Source organism: Callospermophilus lateralis, chromosome 14, assembly GCF_048772815.1.
Source record: "Callospermophilus lateralis isolate mCalLat2 chromosome 14, mCalLat2.hap1, whole genome shotgun sequence".
NCBI classification, from domain to species: domain Eukaryota; kingdom Metazoa; phylum Chordata; class Mammalia; order Rodentia; family Sciuridae; genus Callospermophilus; species Callospermophilus lateralis.
In genome coordinates, this window is record NC_135318.1 from 96,280,576 (window position 1) to 96,300,573 (window position 19,998).

The 19,998-nt window shown below is 51.4% G+C and overlaps 1 protein-coding gene across 2 annotated transcripts in view; it reads right to left on the bottom strand.

Annotated features, from left to right (window-relative positions):
* Positions 1-233: 233 nt before the first annotated feature.
* Tmem131 (transmembrane protein 131) overlaps positions 234-19,998 on the bottom strand; it is a 168,557-nt gene continuing 148,792 nt past the window's right edge. Inside the window, exons 32-41 of one of the 2 annotated variants that reach the window (XM_076833104.1) lie at positions 11,665-11,837; positions 9,152-9,279; positions 6,116-6,240; positions 5,843-5,992; positions 4,778-4,898; positions 3,931-4,052; positions 3,732-3,828; positions 3,055-3,152; positions 2,358-2,518; positions 234-1,274 (exon numbers count right to left, since the gene is read on the bottom strand). In XM_076833104.1, coding sequence (XP_076689219.1) covers positions 993-1,274; positions 2,358-2,518; positions 3,055-3,152; positions 3,732-3,828; positions 3,931-4,052; positions 4,778-4,898; positions 5,843-5,992; positions 6,116-6,240; positions 9,152-9,279; positions 11,665-11,837 — 1,457 coding nt within the window. In that variant the 3' untranslated portion in view covers positions 234-992. Of the gene's footprint in view, positions 1,275-2,357; positions 2,519-3,054; positions 3,153-3,731; positions 3,829-3,930; positions 4,053-4,777; positions 4,944-5,842; positions 5,993-6,115; positions 6,241-9,151; positions 9,280-11,664; positions 11,838-19,998 lie in introns of both variants that reach the window. The other variant, XM_076833102.1, reaches the window with a different exon arrangement.

A 19,998-nucleotide genomic window follows, 5' to 3' on the forward strand; every position in this document is an offset into this window, starting at 1 on the left:
TGGGAGGAAAAACCACCCTTGGAGGAGTCTGAACAGGCTTCCAGGTTTCTCTCCTAGACCCTCAGTGACCACTGTGGGAACTGCAGTAGACCACAGGGTCCAGCCACACCCACCAAGCACTGCCTTGACCCATCAACTCCAGAGGGTTGGACAATGGCGCCGGGGGTTTTGTTTGGTGTGCGGAAGTCCAAATAAATATGTGTTAAAAAAAAAAAAAAAGCAAAACAAAACAATTCAAGGCTTTTGAAAAAAGCATCATTTATTTCAAAGTACAACACAAAGTTGTATTTTTAAGAAATACACATTCAATCTTGTACTTCAAGACTTGGTTATGTGCATTTCAGTTTATCTTTAAAATAAATTCAGGTATACAAATGTTACATACCTCAAGTACAAACAGCACGGAAAATGCTTAAGGTCTCAACCGAGTGGTCTTACATTCACCCACTGTTCTGAAGTTGTCTTACATCTCTGTAATCTGCTTTAACCAAGACAGCCTTACTTTTAAAAAAATACTCTGTATTTTCAGCACAAAGTCCTCATACATTTTTAAAATTAGATCTTGGCGCATAATATTGAGAAATTATTAAAAACCAAACTTGGAAATTTAGTAAAATTGTCACATGCCAGGACTTCTGAATCAACTCAAATTACTCCCTTAGCTGTGATGTCAAATTTGTGTTCAGACAGGTAAAGAAAGCAGGGAGGAGAAGGGAGGGAGGGGAACGGGGACAGCTGAGGGCTGGGTGGACATGTCTTAGTGGAGTTTGTGGCTGAGTCCAGACTTTTCTCTAAAAGCACAACAGCAAATCTCATAGTATCATAATTGCAAGAAAGATCTGAGAAGCGAGTGTAGAGCCTGCCCTGCGAGTCTGCGCGGCCGGTGGGCGGTGGGAGTGGGGCGAGGGCAGGGAGCCCGACAGGTCTCGGCGGCGGGTCATGATAGAGATGAGGCGCCCCCGCGCGGTTTGTTCTTGTTTCTTTGCCTAATTTCAATTCTCATGAGGGAAGTGCGAGTTAGACCAAGGGTCAGAGCTTCTTCTTCCAATGGTGGGACTCCATATCCGCCAGGGGTTGTAGGTCTGTCCCAAGTCGTCGGCAGGGCTGGACGCGGAAGGGGCGTGCACCGTGGAGGAGGTCTCGGCGCCCATGAGGCTGACGCTGGACAGCGCGCTTGCCGGGGAGGTGAAGGGGAGGGCGCTGCTGAGGCTGCTGGACCAGATGGAGCTGCTGAAGGGGGTGGTGGACCACAGGCTGGTGCTGCCGAGGATCGACTGCGACAAGACAGAGAACAGCAGGCTGAGCTCCCGGGCCGCATGGGCAGGAGAGGGCAGTGGCTCAGTTGGGGACAAATGAGGCTAGGTCACAGGCTCTGCACTTTACTTCTAACCACAGGAGGCCACGCCAGAGTCTGAGGAGACAGTTCTGATGTTCCAAAGAAGGGCTGGTGGGCTCCAGCTAGTGGCCCGAACCCAGCCGGTGTGCCCTGTGCGCTGGTCTCCCTGGAGCATTGCCCTTGTTCTGGCTCCTTCTGCACCAGGAACAGGGGCAGAGAGATGGCCTGTGAAGCCTGAATACTGACTACCTGTTTCTCTACTGAGTTTGTGGGATCCTGGGCTTTTTTATGTTTTGCAGATTGAACCCAGAGACGTTTACCACTGAGCTACATCCCCAGCCCTTTCTGAGACACAGTCTAAGTTGCCCAGGCTCCTGCCTCAGCCTCCTGAGTTGCTGGGGTCACAAGTGTGTGCCACCATGCCTGCTGCTAGCTCCTGTTTTAAACAATTGTTAAGGCATCAAATCTGAAGCCAGAATGATTACAAGACAAACTGTGGACTCTAGGGAGTAAGAGCTACGAAGTTAAAACACTGCCTGTTGGACCCTGAACATCTGATTTAGTTTTCCTGAGAACAAAAACGAAATTACAGTGGGATCAGTTTTTGGTAACAATTATAGGAAGCTGAAATCATTTCTCTTGATAAGTGGACTTTTTTTTTTTTTTAGCATAATCTCTGCAGAAAAATTGAGCTGAGAAGCAAACAAATGTGCACTAGAAAAACTGGAGCTAAGAGATGCTTCTTAGAAACAAAATGCATACCAAGCACCAGCTTGCCTCAGGGGCGTCACAGCCTCAACTGTGGTTGAGGTCACAGGCTGAAAAGGACCCTGAAGAACCAGGAGAGAAGCCAGGACCAACCGTTCCTCCCCAAACCTCCTGGTCCCGGAGGCTCTGAGGTGCAGTGCTCGCTCACTGTGGCGGATTGCAGAGACAGGGCAGGGCCGCGCTGCACCAGCCCACCCCTCACGTCTCTTCAGTGCCCATGTGGGCCAGGCTGTGGGCCAGGCCAAGTACTCACGGTGGCCGTGTGGGTGGGGGAGCTGGAGCTGGCTGGCCAGGAGGGGCTCGGATCTGTCACTGGAGAGTCCCAGAGGTAAGAGGGGCCACTGCTGAACTCACTCCAGCTTCTCTGGGAGGACTGATTGCAGGAGCGAGATAACCCGAGTTTGCTGAAAACTTCTGAAATGAGAAAGCCATCAAGTCCGCGTTTGGTTCTGCCACACTGGGAAGATGGGGTTCACACACCGTCCCACTGTAAGCCAGCTCCCCCGACGCACGCGGGGGGCGTCTCGGTGCCCACCCTTCCACAGGATGCTGCAGCTGAGGCACACCCAGCAACGCTCCGATCATACAGGGCAAGAGAAAGGGGGCGGTGCCTGGCCTCCCAGGAGTCAGGAAGCTCTCAGACACCAGCCATGGGGCGCGCCACCAGGCCCCTAGCAGAGCCTGGCCCACTGTGCCCTGGGTGGTGGTGGAGGAGGGAGGTTGGGGAGAGGGCCAGACACCGCTGTGTGGGCTGGGATCCGAGGGCGCCCAGGAGGGCAAGATCAGAACCGCCCCAGTGGAGTCAGTGTGTACCTCAGGCCGGTCAGCATCTGATGCAAGTTCAAGGGACCTGCCCCGCACGTACGTCTGCTCAAGGGTGGCTCCGCCAGACAGGAAAGTTCCCCTTGTCCCGCCCCTCCTGTTTCCGCACAGTCTCGCTGAACACTCACCACCGGTCAGGTTAAAAGAATTTCCAAAGGCCGAGAATGAATTGAGAGGGGTGAAGTCGGGGCTGCTTGGGTTGCTGACAGGGCTCCACAAACCCGAGCTGAATTTTCAGGAGAGAAAGGACACAAAACAGGGGACTTTAGTGCACTGGGCCGGACACACTGCGCCACCCGTCTGTAGGAGGTGCGGCTGCCCTCCCATGAGGGCAGGTCCCAGGGCCGCAGGAGCGGGTGCCCCCCACAGCCTGGGTCAGAGCAGGCGTCTGCAGAGGGGGGCAGATTTCTTAAAAAGTGGCTTCACACCTAGGACTTCCCACTGGTACAGAGGGCATGGGGCCTGCTGCTGTCATTCCTCTAGGCGGGTCACCAGTGCAGGTGGCTAATGCCATCACACTGCTACATGTGTCAAAGGGCCGAGATGATTCACGAGGATCCCCGAGAAGCCATCAGAGTGCCCCCTCCAGCCCACTAGGGTACCGAGGAGGAAATGTCTGGACTGGGGTCTGCTGGCCCACGGCCGGGGCCTGATGCACCCCTTTCATCAGGGACTGTGGCTCCCCCGGCAGACAAGGCTTCTTAGCAGCGCTAGCCACACCTAACAGACAGGGAAATGCCTCTGGGGGGCGGGTGGCCGTGTGGAGGCGTCCTGCCCTCCTTGCTGATCAGGGGCAACCACATACCTGTCCGAGCCGTCACTGTCAACGGGAATGTGAGAGATGCCAAGGCTGCTGGAAAAGTCTGTTTTGCTTGAAGACACTTTAGCAAAGCCATTCCCACCTGCGACAGTGGATCTGTGTCAGTGAGGGCAAACTGTGACTAGGGCCACGTGACCGCCCTGTGCCCAGGTGTGCTGGCCTTGGGGCAAAGGTGGGCACTCACCAGGGCTCTTGTCATAACCTGCCGTGACTGCAGCAAAGGTGGGGTTGCCGTTCTTGCCTGGGAGCGAAGCTGCTTTCGTCAACTTGCTTTTGCTTCCGTTTGGCTGCTTTATTTTCGGGTCACTAAGGAAGAAGCAGAGTGAGGACTGAGTCCTGGCCAGCTGTGCCCACGGCGGGGCCAGCGGGGCCTTCTCGGGGCTGCCCTGAGCGCGCTGTGGGTCAGACCGCTTTGTTAGGTGGCAGTGAGGGGTCTAGGGACTGCAGAGGCTGCGATCGTGTTCTGGGGAATGCTGCGAGGGGCCACTCTGCAGAGCCACCACTGCCTGCATGGGAGTAGACCTCAGAGGGGGCTCCTGGCACAGCAGGGCGACAAGCCCACTGTGGCAAGGCCTGAGCAGGCTCTCCAACCATGGTGGTCACAGCCTCTTGCCAACTCTGGGGAAACCTACATGAGCCTGCCAGGATGGGACACACAGATACCCATGATGGTGCTGGCACCTGGTGAGCCTACCCTCCAAAATCAACTCGCTAACGGTCCCAGGCAGACACAAGGGGCTCTGCCTGAGCGAGCGTGGCTGGTGGGTCCCCTGGCAGGGCCCATCTGCAGTCCTAGCCAGAGCTCACCCAACATCAGGGTCTTAGCACCACATAAACCCGTGTCCCCAACCTCACTTAATGCCTGGTGTGCTGAGAGTGCCCTGGCCAGTCCAGGGTGACAGTAGGGAGTGGCTCAGAATAGGAGCAGGATCATTACTGGCCCCAGGTACAAGGGCCAAGGGCAAGTACCCGAGGTGTGGCAGGACAGTGCTGGTGGCCATCGGATGCCCTTGCTGAGAAGAGGCTCCTACCTGCCGGAGCTGCTGTTGACGATGCTGCTGTAGCTGCCCCGGGACGTGAACGGGCAAGGGGCGGCAGGGGGAGACGGAGAGGCGGGGCTCGGTGAGGTCTGGCGTTGTTTTAAGAATATGTCTGCGTTGAGGGTTTGCAGAGAAAGTTTATAAAGACTGTCAGTTGCTGGAAATTAAACACAAAAGGCCTCATTAATGTGATATTTTGTGCTCTTTATCAGCTACTTCCGACGTTCTCAGCACATGTGGGACTCAAGCTAAGGCGCTGACGTGTTCTGCTTAAAGGTTTTAAAGAGAAACCAGGAGTTCATTTGTGTGTACCCTCAGGGGCATCAGGGGCTGGCACCTGCACTGTCCCTGCCAGGCTGGCCGGGTGCTCTTGGGTCTTGACATCTTCTGCTTCCTCTTCCTCAGGACAGCAGCTGAAGCCACCACCTGGGCTGAACGCCCCCCGTTCTACAAGAATACCTCGTCTCCCCCTTGGTGTGAGCTGCCCTGGCCCCAAAATCACAAGGATACGCTCTGAGAATCCACCTGGCCTGGTAAGTACCGTCCACAGGCTGGCGTAAAGACTCCTGGTAGATGTCTTACAATGTTTACTCTGCAGCGAGATGGCAGTCCAGCACAACTGGACAGGAAACCCACCACTGTCCTGCTCCGAGTGCTGCCCTAGGACGAGGAGCAGGAGGGGGCTCCTGGTCCTCAGCCCTGCCTGCATGATGCGTCCTGCAGAGGCCCTGGCTCCTCTGCAGTGCCCACCTGCAGTACCCTCTGCCTGTGGCTCTGTGTCCTTGTCTCCAGAGCCACAGCCAGCCCCTTGCTATTCTCTCCAGTACTGTGATGTGAGGAGCTGGCCGCAGGCAAAAGACCGCTATTGTGGAGTGACAACTCTTGGATGATCAACAACCCGACCAGGTCATTGCACCGTGCACAGAGGCAGTGCTGTGCTGGTGTCCAGCTTCCGGGGACACAGCCCTGCGTGAGCCTTTGTCAACATGGCTGGAGCACATGCTCCCACGGTGTGGGTAGGGTGTGGGTGGCCCCGGGCGCCAGGTCGGTACTCACAGCTGCCGGGTCTGTGGATTGGCACCGCATCCCACTCTGGTGGCGGAGAGTCCTTCTCACCCTCTGAGCTGCTGGTGTTGCCTGGTTCTTGACTACTGGGGAGAAATTTTGCTAGGGCAGGTGGTCTGTTGTCCACTAACTTACTTGTACCTGCACAAAAATCAGACATTTGTTAAGGGAGGGGAATTCCTTAGTTCTGCTCCCTCTCTCCCTCCCAGGTAGGCACTCGCCCCAGCCTCCGGTGGCTGACCACTTAGATCAAAATGACAATACCTTTTGTTTTCTGGGAATTTCGTGACTTGGATCCACTTGTCAAGGCAGTTGGAAGAGGAATCTTGGTTGGGAGATTTCTACGCGGTTTACTTTCCAACGTGGGAGGGTACGGTAATTCTAGAGAACTGGAAGACAGCCAGGGAGGGAGACGTGTGTCTGTTGCTCTGGGTGAGGGTGGAAGTCACTGATGCTAAGTGGGCTTCCTCCCGGCCCAGCCCAGCCCAGCCCAGCCTAGCCCAGCCCAGCCCAGCCCAGCCCAGCCCAGGACCGGCTGTGTGCTCAGCTTCCCAGGGCTGCTCAGGAGACACTCAGCATGTAGACCCTCACCTGGTTCAGGTACAGGTGAGGGCTATTGCATCCACTTCAGAAAATGGGTACAGAGCCCTGAACTGTTGTGTGGGGCTGCTAAGTGTGGCCGCGGGCCTGGAGCTCCTGGGCCACTGTGGGACTCTCGAACATACAGACATCAAAGATCTCAGACCCGCCCCACCACAGCTCCTGCTATTCAAAACCCTGGACACTTTCCCATAGAAACTCTGGCGGGGGGCACCTGTGTCAAGTTCCTGGCTACTGTGGAAATGCACCAATTCCCTACAGAGAAGCAGGGCCGCACCTCGTGCCTGTGGTCCAGGGGAGCGGGGTGCCATGAGAGAGCTCAAGATAATACACATGTACAAGCAGAGACAGGCACAGTGGCACATGCCTGTAACCCAGTGACTTGGAAGGCCGAAAAAGGAGGATGCCAAGTTTGAGGCTGGCCTTGGCAACAAGAATAAATAGGGGCAGTTAACTAACTGACTTTTCATTCTTTAGTCTCTCTGCATGACACAAATTTTCTATAATTAATAGGTATTATTTCAGGAATTAATATAAGAGCAAACCAAAAACTCAGAGGGTCTCTTAGCCCAAATAAACAGAACTTTAGTGCGATAACAAACTGATGTTCAAAGAATCAAAAACAAAAACCGCGCACTGCTGATGAGTGAGACCATCAGTACACAGAGCCATAATGTCTTTTGCGGCTCTTCTGCTTCTGACTGTCAGGGTTATTTAAAAACTGTCTTCCAAAAAACACAGAAGGCTGCCTGAGGCAGACACCAGCCCTGGTGCAGGGTGTGGGTGTGGGTTATTTTTAGGATAGGTAGTCAAGGAGTGGGGGATGTCTGTACAAAGCTTAATTCTGCCACTATAACATTAATTGGCTTTTTAGGAAAAAGGTGCCAGACTATTTTATTTTTGTTGATTAAGCCAGATGATCTTTAGCAAAATACTTTTTTAAGACTTCCAAAAAAATGGACAAGAACCAACTTTTATTAGGTGGCTTTTTCTAAAAGGGAAGGGAGAAAGTGGCTCCCACAGGCTTTGTCCCTGTTCCAGTCACACATGCTGCATGGATGTCTGGGGCACAGAGGCTGAGTGGGTGGAGACGGGTGTGCTCCCCATGCTGAAGGGCTGTGGTCTAGTGATGCAGCCCAGGGCCCTGGGCTCTGCTGTCTGTGCAAGTACGCTGCTGGAGAGTGTGTGGCTTTTGGTGCATATTCCAGACTTCTCTCTGCTTATCACAGATTTTATATTCCAATTATACTAATGTATAAAACACTCATAAACAGAAAATCCAATGAGCAAAGATGGTTGCTGTCCTAAAGCAGGATGCCCTGGGCCCTTCCTGATTCTGCGGAAGCCCTTTCAGTGCCTGAGGTCTAATCCTATTTCGGGCATCTCTGACCTGCGATGGAGTCTTCTGGAGTCCACAGGCCTGCTACCATAGGTGCTAAAGCTGGGAAAACAGACCACGTTTCTGCCACCGCAGCAGCCCCTGCTCCCAGTCCCAGGAGCTGACTTCTAAAGTCTGCTCTCGGGGTGTGGCTGTAGGGTGACAGGGAGCCCAGGCCCTTCCCCTGGCCTATGATCATATGCACAGCTGGACAGGATCTCGGGCAACTAAAGCCAGGACTGGCCCTGATGATGGCTGCCCGTCAGCATGCTGCATTCACCACCACTGCTCGCTGGTGGTGATGAACTGGGACTCTCAATGTTTTACCCTTAAATTTGTAGAAACAGAGGACAATCAGTGGGTTTGGAGAGAACTGAGGGTGCATGTGTGGGGCGTGCTGCCCGAGTGGCCTTCTGGGACCCATTTCTTTTTCAGCTATCCATCAAGAGAATGGAGAACTGCGGACGGAGAGGACTAACTGCCTTTGCTGTGCTTTGCTAGAGAATTAACTCACAGACCTCACAAGGGTGCGGGCTCCAGTGAAGCCTTTTCAAATTAGGAGCCTGCTAATGGCCAGCGCAAACCCCAGAACACCACAGGAGTCAGCAGAAGAGGGCTGAGGAGTGTGTCCTGTCTGCTCGGTCTTAGGCACTAAACTCAGGCACCAGGACTAGGGCTAGCAGACGGCAGATCTGGTGATGTCACCTATGGCACAGCATCTCTAAGACCATTCTTAGGAGCACTGGTTTTATAATTTACAATCACAAAATATATTGCATAACTCTATTTTCACAAGATCTGTGCACCCCAAAAGCTCATTAGTAACTTACTAGTTTAACGCCCTCATTTATCCCGGGAACACTCGGTAGCGAGCCTAGCTGTGGGGCCCGAGCTGGAGGTGATGGTTCTGGCTGGGGATACCTGCTCTGAACATTCTTTTTGGTAGGAACAATCTTGCAAGTTTTACAGCACAGAACTTGAGGTCCTGACACCAATTCTGGGCTGGTGCTGCAGCAGCCTTGGGGCGCTTTCTGGAGGATGTCACACCTTTACCTGTGCTGACCATCAAGGTCACCTTGAGCAGAACTGAAAAGCCTCTCTGCCTGGGAATGAGTCACAAACTGAAATTCTCCTCCACACCTGTCCCCTGGCAGCAGATCATCAAACCGGCGCCCCCGCCTCCACAGGTCTAACACTTGCAGCCCGTGGCTGTCCTGTCCATGGCAGCGAATGTGATGAAAGCCCCAGAGGAGCATGGCTTTTGCTGCAAAGGCCCTGGAAGCCCACCTACCCTCACTCCTCTGCACCCTCTTGCTCCTCACCTGGGTTTCACATCCGTGGGGATTTCTTTCTTAACATTTAAGAGCTTTTTGCTTTTTTGCTTCACTTGAGATGTTTCATTTTCATGTTTTCCGGGCATGGCTTGTTTTCCCTTTTGCTTTTCTGTATCCTGTAAAAAACGCATGCGGAATTGCTGAGAAGGATTAATAAAAACAACAAATGATAAGACACTAAGAGGTAGTGGATGTATGTTGTGAAATGAATAAACGTGACACATTCCTTCCCTGAAATCTACTGTAGTTCTGTCAATTTTTCAACCACATTATGATTATAACTATAATTATGTTTTGGCGAGTCCGAGTTTTTTACAAAGTTCATTTTAATATACTCCTATCTGATAGAAGTGGGTGGTGGCAGTGGAAGAAGCAACTGGTAGCTCCTTATTTTTAAGCATCAGGGAGCAAAACCTTGTTTTCATAAGGAGAGTTGAGCGAAGACTATAAACTTAAACACTTTTAGCAACGTGCCTAATCCAAAGCACAAAACTCAGGGCCAAAAAGCCAGGCAAGCCGCCCTCTATGTGTCCACACCTGGGCCTTCCACTGAACCAGCGTGTGGCCGGCTCAGTGGGACCATCAACAGGACAGGGCTGAGGTATTCATTCACCTGCTCGACACACATTTACTAGACACCCACTTGGTACCAGGTAGTGGGACTGGCGTGTGGGTCTGGCCTCTTCCCTCAAGGACCTTGAGGCCTAGCAGGTGGAGAGAGACAGGACAACCTGGGAGCAATGTGGGCCCGTGGTGTGACAGAGCGCTCTAGCCTGGCCGCCAGGTAGAGCCTGGACTGGGGAGGGCCACCCAGGCTGCCTCTGAAAGCCAGGCCAGCGCAGAAGCTGCACATGCATCGTACAGTGACTGATGCTGCTGTGGCATGCGCACATGAGGTCCCTGGACAGGCGTGTCCGCTCAGGTGCTGGGGTACCCACCAGGTGAACTGCTCGTGAGAAGGCTGTGCACCAACACCAGCCTGGCTCTTCACCAGTCACTCAAGGAACACTGGGGTACAGAGAGGAAGGACACACCCAGCAAAGGGGGCGGCTGTGGACGCAGGATGGAGCCAGGGGTGGAGTAGCACCTACCCACCAGCGTCCAGCCCTCCTGTCTTGGTGACGACGACACTCTGACTTAGCAGGCCATGCCAGGCCAGGCGACTGTCCAGGACACCAAGCACAGGCAGGTACATCAGCCCCTGGCTCTTACACCCTGAAGACTACTTTGAGTTACTGGAGAAGCATCTCCTGAATACTCGGTCCACTGGGGGCCACAGACCGAGAGCTTGGGAGGACAAGGCTGCGGCCTCCCTGTCCAATAGTGCTTAAGCACCTGGCACAGGCCTGGCATTCAGGGGTTTCAAGTGTTTGTTCAGTGAATGGGCAGAAAAGACACGAGGAAAATGACCTCTTGCATGTGACCTTGCTGGGAAGCAAATACTCCACCTGCCAACTGGGCCTGGTCACAAAGGAAAGCTCCTGACCTCTGTGGGCACCGCACCAGGACAGAGCCCACCGAGGCAGCCAAACAGGCCTGGGTGCTGCTGCAGCATGTGCACGCAGGGGCAGGCAGAGGACAGCGCCAACAAGGGCGCCAGGATGGTTTAGCGGGTGCAGGAATACTGGCAGGTGCCAGCCACTGAGGGTGACCAGGGTGCGGCTGCCACAGGGGAGGATGAGCCTGTGCAGCCAGGGCCCTGGGGCGCGCAGCAGCTCCCTGCTCTCTAGAGGATCAAGTGCAGAACCCTAGTACTGGCTACAAGTGGACCAAGCAGACAGCACGGGCCAGCTGGGAGGGGTATGCAGAGCAAGGCCGCTGCCCTGATAGCAAGGCACACGTGTTTCCAAAATTAATTCACCCTGCAGGCACTGCTGGGCACAGTTAAGAAGTGACTCCTTAGGTCACTAGACTGAAGCTGAAAGAGACTCTGCTCTGTGATCCCTTTACGTCTCAAACATTCATCTAAAAGGTGTCAGAGCAGAACCATCCCCGCCCTGCACACAGCTCGGAGCTCACGTTCCACGGCTGGGACTTTCCCCTCTGCGATGCCATGGGATGCTGCCACATGCTGGGCATTCTGCAAGGTTATTCCTGAGCAGAAGACTCCGGGGACAAGGTGGAGTTCTCATGGCTGTCATGTCCTAGGCTGGGCTGCCAGCTCTGGGTGACCACTGAAGCCTGGGGTCTTGCCCTGGGCCACACCCTCCTGGGATAGTCACTGCCCCACCTGCCTGGGGAGGGAGCTGCTCCCGATGTGACACTGTGACCATGAAGGTCCTGACGCTGCCCAGCCTCTCGACACAGACAGCACCTGTGAGCTAGTAATAGGGGTCACTATTCCTGATACTCCCAGCTCTGAAGTGGTGCTTCCAAACGTCCTTCTCTGGGGGAGGTGCAGCTGTCCATCCCCAGCTGGCCTGGCATGAGGGCTGACCCGTCCCCACGGATCCCCAGCGCTGCACGACGCCAGGCCCGCGGAGCGGGTGCCCGCCGCCTACCTCCTTGAGCGGCTCGGTGTCGGGGTTGGAGGCCTCGGTGGTGGTGGAGGAGCTGTCATCGTCGGCCAGGGACCCCTTCAGCTCGTCCTCCGGGGGCCTTCCTTTCCCCTTCTCCTCCTTCTCCTCCTGCTTTTTTGGGGCTTTGACCTTGCGCTGAAGGCCTTTGCCTTTCCCTGTGGGTGAGAACCAGGTAAAGCACCGCCTGCTCCAGGTGGCGGGGAGCCCAGCCTTCATGCCTTTTGGAAGAGGCTGGACTCTTTTGTCACTCACGAGGGTTTGAACCTTTCCAAATCAAAACTGGATTAGATTATTAAAAATATCAGCTCACAGGCACGGTTTGTGTGTAACCGAGTGCAGCCCAGAGCATACAGCTGGTGAGCTTGGACCGCTCTGTCCATCTGGCAGACCTGTTGTCAGCCTGAGACAGCCCCAGAGGGTGATGAGCTCTGTTGTCACACGGTGGAACCAGGTGCCTCTGAGACCTGCTCAGAGACGGAGGCCCAGTGGTGACACATGTGATGAGTGGCCCTGTGACTTTGGGGGCTAGAAACCTGGCAGTGGAGCCACGGTGGCCAGTCCCAATGCCGCTTGTCCCCAGCTTCTGGGGGTCCTGGCCTTTGGCTGCACTGGAGAGAAAAGCACTTGGAGGCTCCAGTGAGCAATCACAGAAGGCCTCAGGACAGCGGCCGGCACAGGATACCGGGTGGCACAGGACACCAAGTGAGGCCACACTGGCTACAGAGCGCCTGTAATGAAAGACCTGGATGCCACCAAGAGTTACAAGGCCCAGCCCCATAATATGTTCGCAGGGGTGCTGTGTGTGCCAGGAGCACAGCAGTGAGCAGCCATTCCTGCCTCGCCGAGCTGCTCCTGGGTATGGATGGGACATGCAGAGACACCCCCAGGTTCCACACCTCAGAGGCTCCTGAAGAACACCAGGGGGCAGGGCTGCACCCCAGCCACTCCTGTGTGAGTTGTCATTTCTAAATACATCCTTTGAAAACAGTGACTTCATACAACTTAATGTGAACCTCAAGTTTTATGCTTTTTCTCAAAGAATGTCACTGTTAATGGTTCCAGGAACTCAAACCTTGGCATCAAGATAAGGGCTTGGTGAACTGTGGCCCATGGGTCAAATGTGGCCTGTGGCTGTTTTATATGGATTATGAGGGGAGAATGATTTTCATAGTTTTAAGTGGCGTAAAACAAACAAACAACAAAAAATGACTAAATAAGCCCCAGAGAAAGTCTGTGGTCCACAAAGCCTCAGATACCACCTGGCCCTTTACAGAAAGTTTGAAGAGTCTGGTCTGGTAAAAGAAAAAGTAAGGTTCTGGGATAGGAGTGGTGGTGCCCACCTAGTCCCAGCACCTCAGGAGGCTGAGTCAGGAAGATTTCGAGTTCAACGCCAGCCTCAGCAACTTAGTGAGGCCCTAAACTACTCAGTGAGACCCTGCCTCTGAATAAAACATAAAAAGGGCTGGGGGTGTGGCTCAGTGATTAAGCACCCCTGGGCTCAATACCTGGTACCCAAAGGGGGGGGGAGGAAAGATAAGGCTCTGGGGTGGTTTCCAGGAATGTCCCTCTGTCACTTCACAATGATCCCAGGAGGTGCTGGATTTGAAACCATAACCGGATATTAAGTCTCAAAATCAGGGCCCTTCATCCCAGGAGAACACTGACCAGTCTGGTTTAGTCACTACAGCACTTGACATCCCTGGAGGGCCAGAGTGCCTCCCCACCCTGGGAGACGGGAAAGGGTGTGTCCTGCTCCAGACCAGCCCAGTCCTGAGCCATGAACTTCTCACCTGTACTGCACAACTGGCCGGTGCTGCGGCCTGGGCAAGCAGTGAGGTGTGGGAGGAGTGGACTTACCTACCCTAGCCCAGACCTCCAGGAGAGAGGAGTGGAGTTTTTAAAGAACTGAACTCAAATTTTAAAGCCATGGATAGACAAAGAAGAAGAATAAATACTTACACCAATAATTAAGTTGAAAACTGGGTTAAAAAGGTTATTTTATGAAAGAGTAGCTTATACTTTTTGCCTCCAAGTCTTTATCTTCTTCTCATTAACTTTTAAACATGCTGCCCTTGACTTCTGTTCTCGGTGCCTTCATGAATGTGATTTTGGAAAGCGTCAGTGATCCCTCCACCATGGAAGCCAGGGACTCGCCTCCCGTCCACCCCTGGCCCAGAGCACCTGCAGAGTCAAGGCCTCTCCCGGCCTGCTGCCAACACCATCACTGCAGGCCTTCTCTTCTGACAACCTTTTTGCCGCTGCTCCTAGCAATCCGCCCTCTTCCCCTTCTGTTCCCTTGGGGGCTCACTTTAAGCAATTCAAATCTAAAATGTCTAAAACTAAGTTAAATACACTCAAGTCTTCTTTCAGGCTCTCAGTCTATAATAATATTTCTTAAGCAGACACACTTTAGGATAACCCAGGGAGCTTAAACAAATACGTGAGAGATTCTGAATGAACGGCTCTGGAGGGGACAGTGGCATAAGTGGCACACAGTAGCTCTAAAAAAATCTTTCAAACATGATGGCCCAGGCTGAAGTGGCAGCGTAGAGACACTCGGCGCGTCTCCAAGGAAGAACAATACCCAGTGTGAACCTGGTGACAGAGGAGGGGTCTTCGCGGGGCAGCATGTTCACCAGGCACTTACCACAGTGGCATGAATGTCCCTGAGGCCAGCGGCCTTCCTCTTCCTCCTCCTCCTCCAGTGGCCCAGCAGATTCCAGCACAGGGGCTGGCTCACCTCCTGTGGTCACCAAATCCCTGGTGACATTCCCCTTTGGAGGCTCCCAGCTTTGCCCCTTGGGCTCCATTTCTCCCTCAGTCTCAGCACCATGAGGGCAGCGCTCAGGTCTCAGAGATCTGTCACCCTCTACCAGCGCTAGCCGCAGATGCGGGGCTGCCGTTGGTTTTGTGCCATGGAAGAAGGAGATATCGACCCTGGGACCTGCACCGGGACTCGCTACCCTAAGACCAAACTCTTATCCCACTTCAGGGCTTTCTAAGTAACTGATCCTGGCCATGAGTAGGTCCAAGTAGACCTGACAGCTCGAATGGGAGGCCTGCAGCCGAGGGCGCTGCTGGTGAGATCACAGCACACTCGCTGGAGACTCTCCAACCCGACTTGAGTTTCTCTACTCACTGGAGCCAGATGATCCCCCAACAGGAAACAGAAACCCCCTTAAAAACACCCAGAGGCCTAACAATTTTGTGAAGACAGAGTAGATGTACTTTTCCTTATTCTTCCTGTTAATAAGCACATCTAAAACCCCTGGGCAGTATATAAAATAAAAATAAGCATAAGAAAGTTCTGAGAGGAGGAGAGACGGTGAGACAGATGGTGGCCCAAGGAAAGGCATGGCGGTGCGCTCCCTGAACTTTCTCCTTGCTACACCTACCTTCCCCACAATGCATCAATGCGCAGAGGCAAAGCCCTAACAAAGGCAGGAGGGGCATCCTGCAAGACAAAAGCCTTCTTCCCTGCCAAACACCACGTGCTCCCACCACAGCACGCCAGCTAAGGCTGAGCAGAAGCCCAGACTCCCTCTTGCAAGGCCATCACCAGGCCACCAGTATGCCTGCCAGGTTGGTGTCAGAGAGGACCTGGGAGGGAGCAGGGCCTTCCGTCCCAGCCAGACCCCTGGCTGGAATAACCACCTTCCCCTCCCTACCGGGTGGCCTGGTTCAGGACGTCCTCCACTGCCCTCAACCCCAACCCCACCCTCAGGTGCCAACAGGGGACAAGAAGCAAATCAAGACTTGTAACACACCCTGGCCCCTTCACCTGTCAGAGCAATGTCAGAGAAAGGCATCAATAACAGGAAGGCTGAGAAAGAGCCAAAGTCTCAGAACATCAAGACTCCAAGGGTCCAGGTTTCAGTCCAGTCATTCTTTATACCAAGAACCAGGAACCTCTCAAATTAAATGAAAACAAACAAAAAACCCAACTGACTGATGCCAACGCCAAGGACACAGATATGTTAGAACCATCTGACAAAGACATAACTGTTGTCCTAATGAAGCCAGATTTACAGATAGGTAGGTAGTTAGGTAAATCCGGTCAAATAAGATAAATAAAATGGAGACATTACAGAGAATGGAGTCCAGGAAACCAGAGCAGCACCTGGGGGAATTGAAATGTTAATGTCCCCAAGGCCCCAACCCATCCTAAGGAACTGCTAATGAAGCAGCTCCCAGCAAACAGGGAGGTGCTAATCCCAAAGCAGCCCAAGGCCTTTCCTGCCCAGATTACTCCTTCAGTCCACCTGTCTCCCACCTTTTGGGCCTTCCCACCTGCATTTCCATCACTGCAGAATAGAGGGAAACAAAGGACAGGAGTGGGGGAAAGCTGAAAGAAGACTTTAGCTATAAGAGAGGGAAGACCCGCCCCTTCCATGGATTATGCCTTTTGGGTCCCCTTCTTCCTCCAGGGAGGAGTCTTTTCTGCTGTCCTTTAATAAAGCTTCCACTGTCCACTCTACACTGGCCTCGGCATGTGCTTCTCTGGTGTTGTTATACTTCAGCATTCAGGAAAGCGAGGACTCGTCACCGGTACACAGCGGTGACCCTAAGCAATCACAAACACGCCTGAAATAAGCAAAAAACTGAAGGCCTCAGCGAACAAATTTAAAATGCAAGGAAGAACACAATGAAAATCATAGAACTGAAAAATAATTGAAATAAAAGGCTCAGTGCGTGGGCTGAAGAGCAGAATGGAGGAGACAGGAAATAATCGTAAGCCTGAAAACAGGAAATAGAAATTATGAGCGAAAACAGAAGAAGTGAAGAGAGGATCTGTGTAATTATAGCAAAAGAGCTAATATTGTGTTATCAAAAGTTTCAGAAGGAAAGGAGAAATAGGAGGGGCTGAAAAAGAACTCTAGAAACAATGGAAATGAAAATGTCCCCTTTCTGGGACACAAAACTACAAATCAAAAACAAAAGAGAAAGCCTGAAGCAAGATAAATGCAAAGGAATCCACACTAAGACACAGCAAAAGCAAACCTGGGAACACTGAAAACAAAGGAAAAAAACCTCGAGGTCAGCCGGCCTGCCTCATCTATAGGAAAAACAATCAGGATGACAGCTGTCTTCAGAAATCATGGAGGCTAGAAGCACTAAAGAAAACAACCGTTACCCCAGACCCCTCCACCCAGCTGAACACATCCTTCAGGAGCTTCCCGACATGAGCAAATGAAGGAAAACTAAGAGAATTTGAATCCAACTGACCTGCTCTAAAAGAAGAAATAGAAGAAGTACCCAAGAGAGAAAGGATAACAAAAAAGGAACATGGGAGCATTAGGGAAAACCAAGAAGGAGTCAGCAAGAGTATGGGTAGATCAGACAGGCTTTCCTCAGGACTTGAGTAGATTCTGAGTTGTGCTGGATGACCGAAGCAAAATTCTAACATTATCTGATATGGCTCTAAACGTATGTAGTAGAGATATTGAAGACAATTACAACTTGCAAAGGGCAAAGAAACATCAAGAGAGATAAGGTTTCTATACATCACTTAAACTTGTAAGACGATCCCAGAAGACTGTGACAAATTATGGCCATTATAATGTAATACCTAGAGCAACTCCTAAAAAAACTATATAGAGAGATATTCTAGAATATGCTACTGCCCTAAATAAAAAAAAAAAAAAAAGTAATCCACAGGAAGGTAGGAAAAAGAAAAAGTGGAGACTGAAGAGGAAACAAAATATAAAGTGATGGGTTTAAAGTTCTAAAACATCAATAATTATATTAAAAGTAAATGGTCTGATCATGTAATTAAAAAGACAGAGACTGGCAGATTGGATTAAAAACTACGACCTAATTTTGTGCTACCTATGGAAAACCCATTTCTAATATAATGATATAGGAAAGGTAGAAGTAAAGAGATGGAAAAAAATGTATCATGGAAACATAAAAGCAAGAGAGGCTATATTAATAAACTTTAGACAATTACTAGGGACAAGGGAGAACATTATATAATGATAAATGGTCAAGCTACCAAGAATATACAGCAATCTTAAATGTATATGCATTACTTAGAAGAGCTGCCAGCTATGTGAAGAGAATGAGAACTGAGAGAGGAATCCACAGACAGCTGGAGCGGACAACACCTCCTGTCAACAACAGATAGAACAACAAGATAGAAAATCAGAAAGGATCTGGAAAAAACCAACAATATCATCCACTGACAGAAATCTAATGGACATTTATAAATTATTCTCTAAAAAGAAAAAAAAAAGGGGGGAGAATGCATATTCTTTTTAAGTGCCCACGGATCGCATGCCAACACAGGCCAAATCCTGGGCCATAGAACAACCTCAACATATACGGAAGAACTGAAATCACTCGAAGTTGTTTTTTTCCTAACATAATGGATTCAAACTAGAAGCAGTAACAGAAAATCTCTGAACACCTGGAAACTAACAAAGCACTTATAGGTAAACTATGGGTCACAGAAAGTCTCAAACCAAAAACATACAGAACTGAATGGAAGTTCCACATGTCACAGTGACACACAGATACAGCAGAGTTCACAGGGAAACTGAGAACACCAGGAGCATATGCTAAAAAACGGCTTCCACCCAACAACTTAAAAAGTGCAGGTAAGCAAAGCTAAAGAAGCAGGAGGAAGGGAAGAGTAAGAGTAGGTGCCAAAAGCAAAGCCATTAAAACAGGCAGTGGACAAAGGTCAAGAAACAGAACCCGAGTCTCTGAAGCGACACACCTCTAGCAAGACAAAAAAAGAAAAGGAAAAAAAAAGACAAATTACTGATATCAGAAATAAAATGGGATATCACTAAAGTTATTTATCCAAAGTAACTACCATAGGGATACATATATTCCCATGTTTATATCAGTACAATTCACAAGAACCAAGTTATGGAACCAACCTAGGGGCCTGTCAGCAGATGAATGGATAAAGAAAATGTGATGTATGTACACAATGGAGTTTTCCGTAGCCATAAAGAGAACAGAATGACGTCATCTCCTGGATGGACATAACTGAAGAACGTCATGCTGAGTGACATAAGCCAGACTCAGAAAGTCAAGGGTTGAACGTCTGGTCTCATGTACAGAGCTAGAGAGAGAGGGAGGGAGGGAGGGAGGGAGGGAGGAAGGAAGGAAGGAAGGAAGGAAGGAAAGAGCAAGGAGGGCAGCATAGTAGAGGAAGGACCAGGGGCAGGAGGAGTGGGGACAGGGAGGGCAGGAGGAGTGGGGACAGGGAGGGCAGGTGATGAAATTGACCAAATCATGTTTTGCACAGTGCACATATCACAACGACCCCACTTTCACGTAAAATTACAATGTACCAATGAAAACTATCACAAAACCCCAAACAGAAGGAGCCAATAGAGTAGAGGAGGGGAGCAGGGAAGAGGGGAAGGACAGCAAGGGCAAGCAGGGGGAAAGAAATGGAACGATGACGTCACAACAGACCCACCAGGACGTACAACACACAGACAAAAACATGATTAAAGCAAAAACTCTACTATGTAATACATGCATTGTTTTTTTTGTTAAATATTAAAGTACACAAAGAATTAAAGAACACACACTCTCACACACACAAAGAATTAAAGAACATAGAAAATGCAGGTCAAGAGAAAATGCCTGTAATACACACTCTAATCTGAAGTTATTAAAGCCAGTTACCTGATGTAACTGGCTCCTAACACTTCTCAGAAATTGCCAGTCTCCATGGGACGCCTCCTCACGGGGCATCTGGCTACATGTGACTTCACCTGCTCTCCTGCAGGCTGGCTGCCTCCTGGTGCGTCCTCCCCCTCAGCAGACAGGGACAGCAGCACCATGTCCTGCCTGACATGCACCTGTGTGGTAGCTACCTCTGTAGCACAGGTGAAGGCTACTCTACATTCTGAGGTGTCAAGTGGCAGCTGACAGGTGATTTTTTTCTAAAGCCACACAGCTGGAAAGAGGCAGAGCCAGGGTTGAATCTGGGCCTGCCTGATGGTGAGACCTGGCCTCAAGACACTGCACCACCTTGCCTCTCCCTGCCCTTGACAAAGCTACCCGCCAAATCACCAAGGCTGGAAAGTAGAATGGCTGCAGATGTCACCATTCTTTAGTCACCACACACCAAGAACCAACCTTGCCAGGTTTTGGGGCTTTCTTCGATTTTAACCTTCAATCCAGCAATGGCCTCTGTCCAGTTTGTGTGTTCCGGGTGGGAGAAACTGAGGAAGTGCAGAATGTAATGACCATCCCTGCCCAGCCAACCGTGAACAGGGGGCACTCCTGGGCACCTTCCTCCAGAAACAGCGGCTAGATGGAGGAGAAGAGAATGCTGGCTGGCCTACA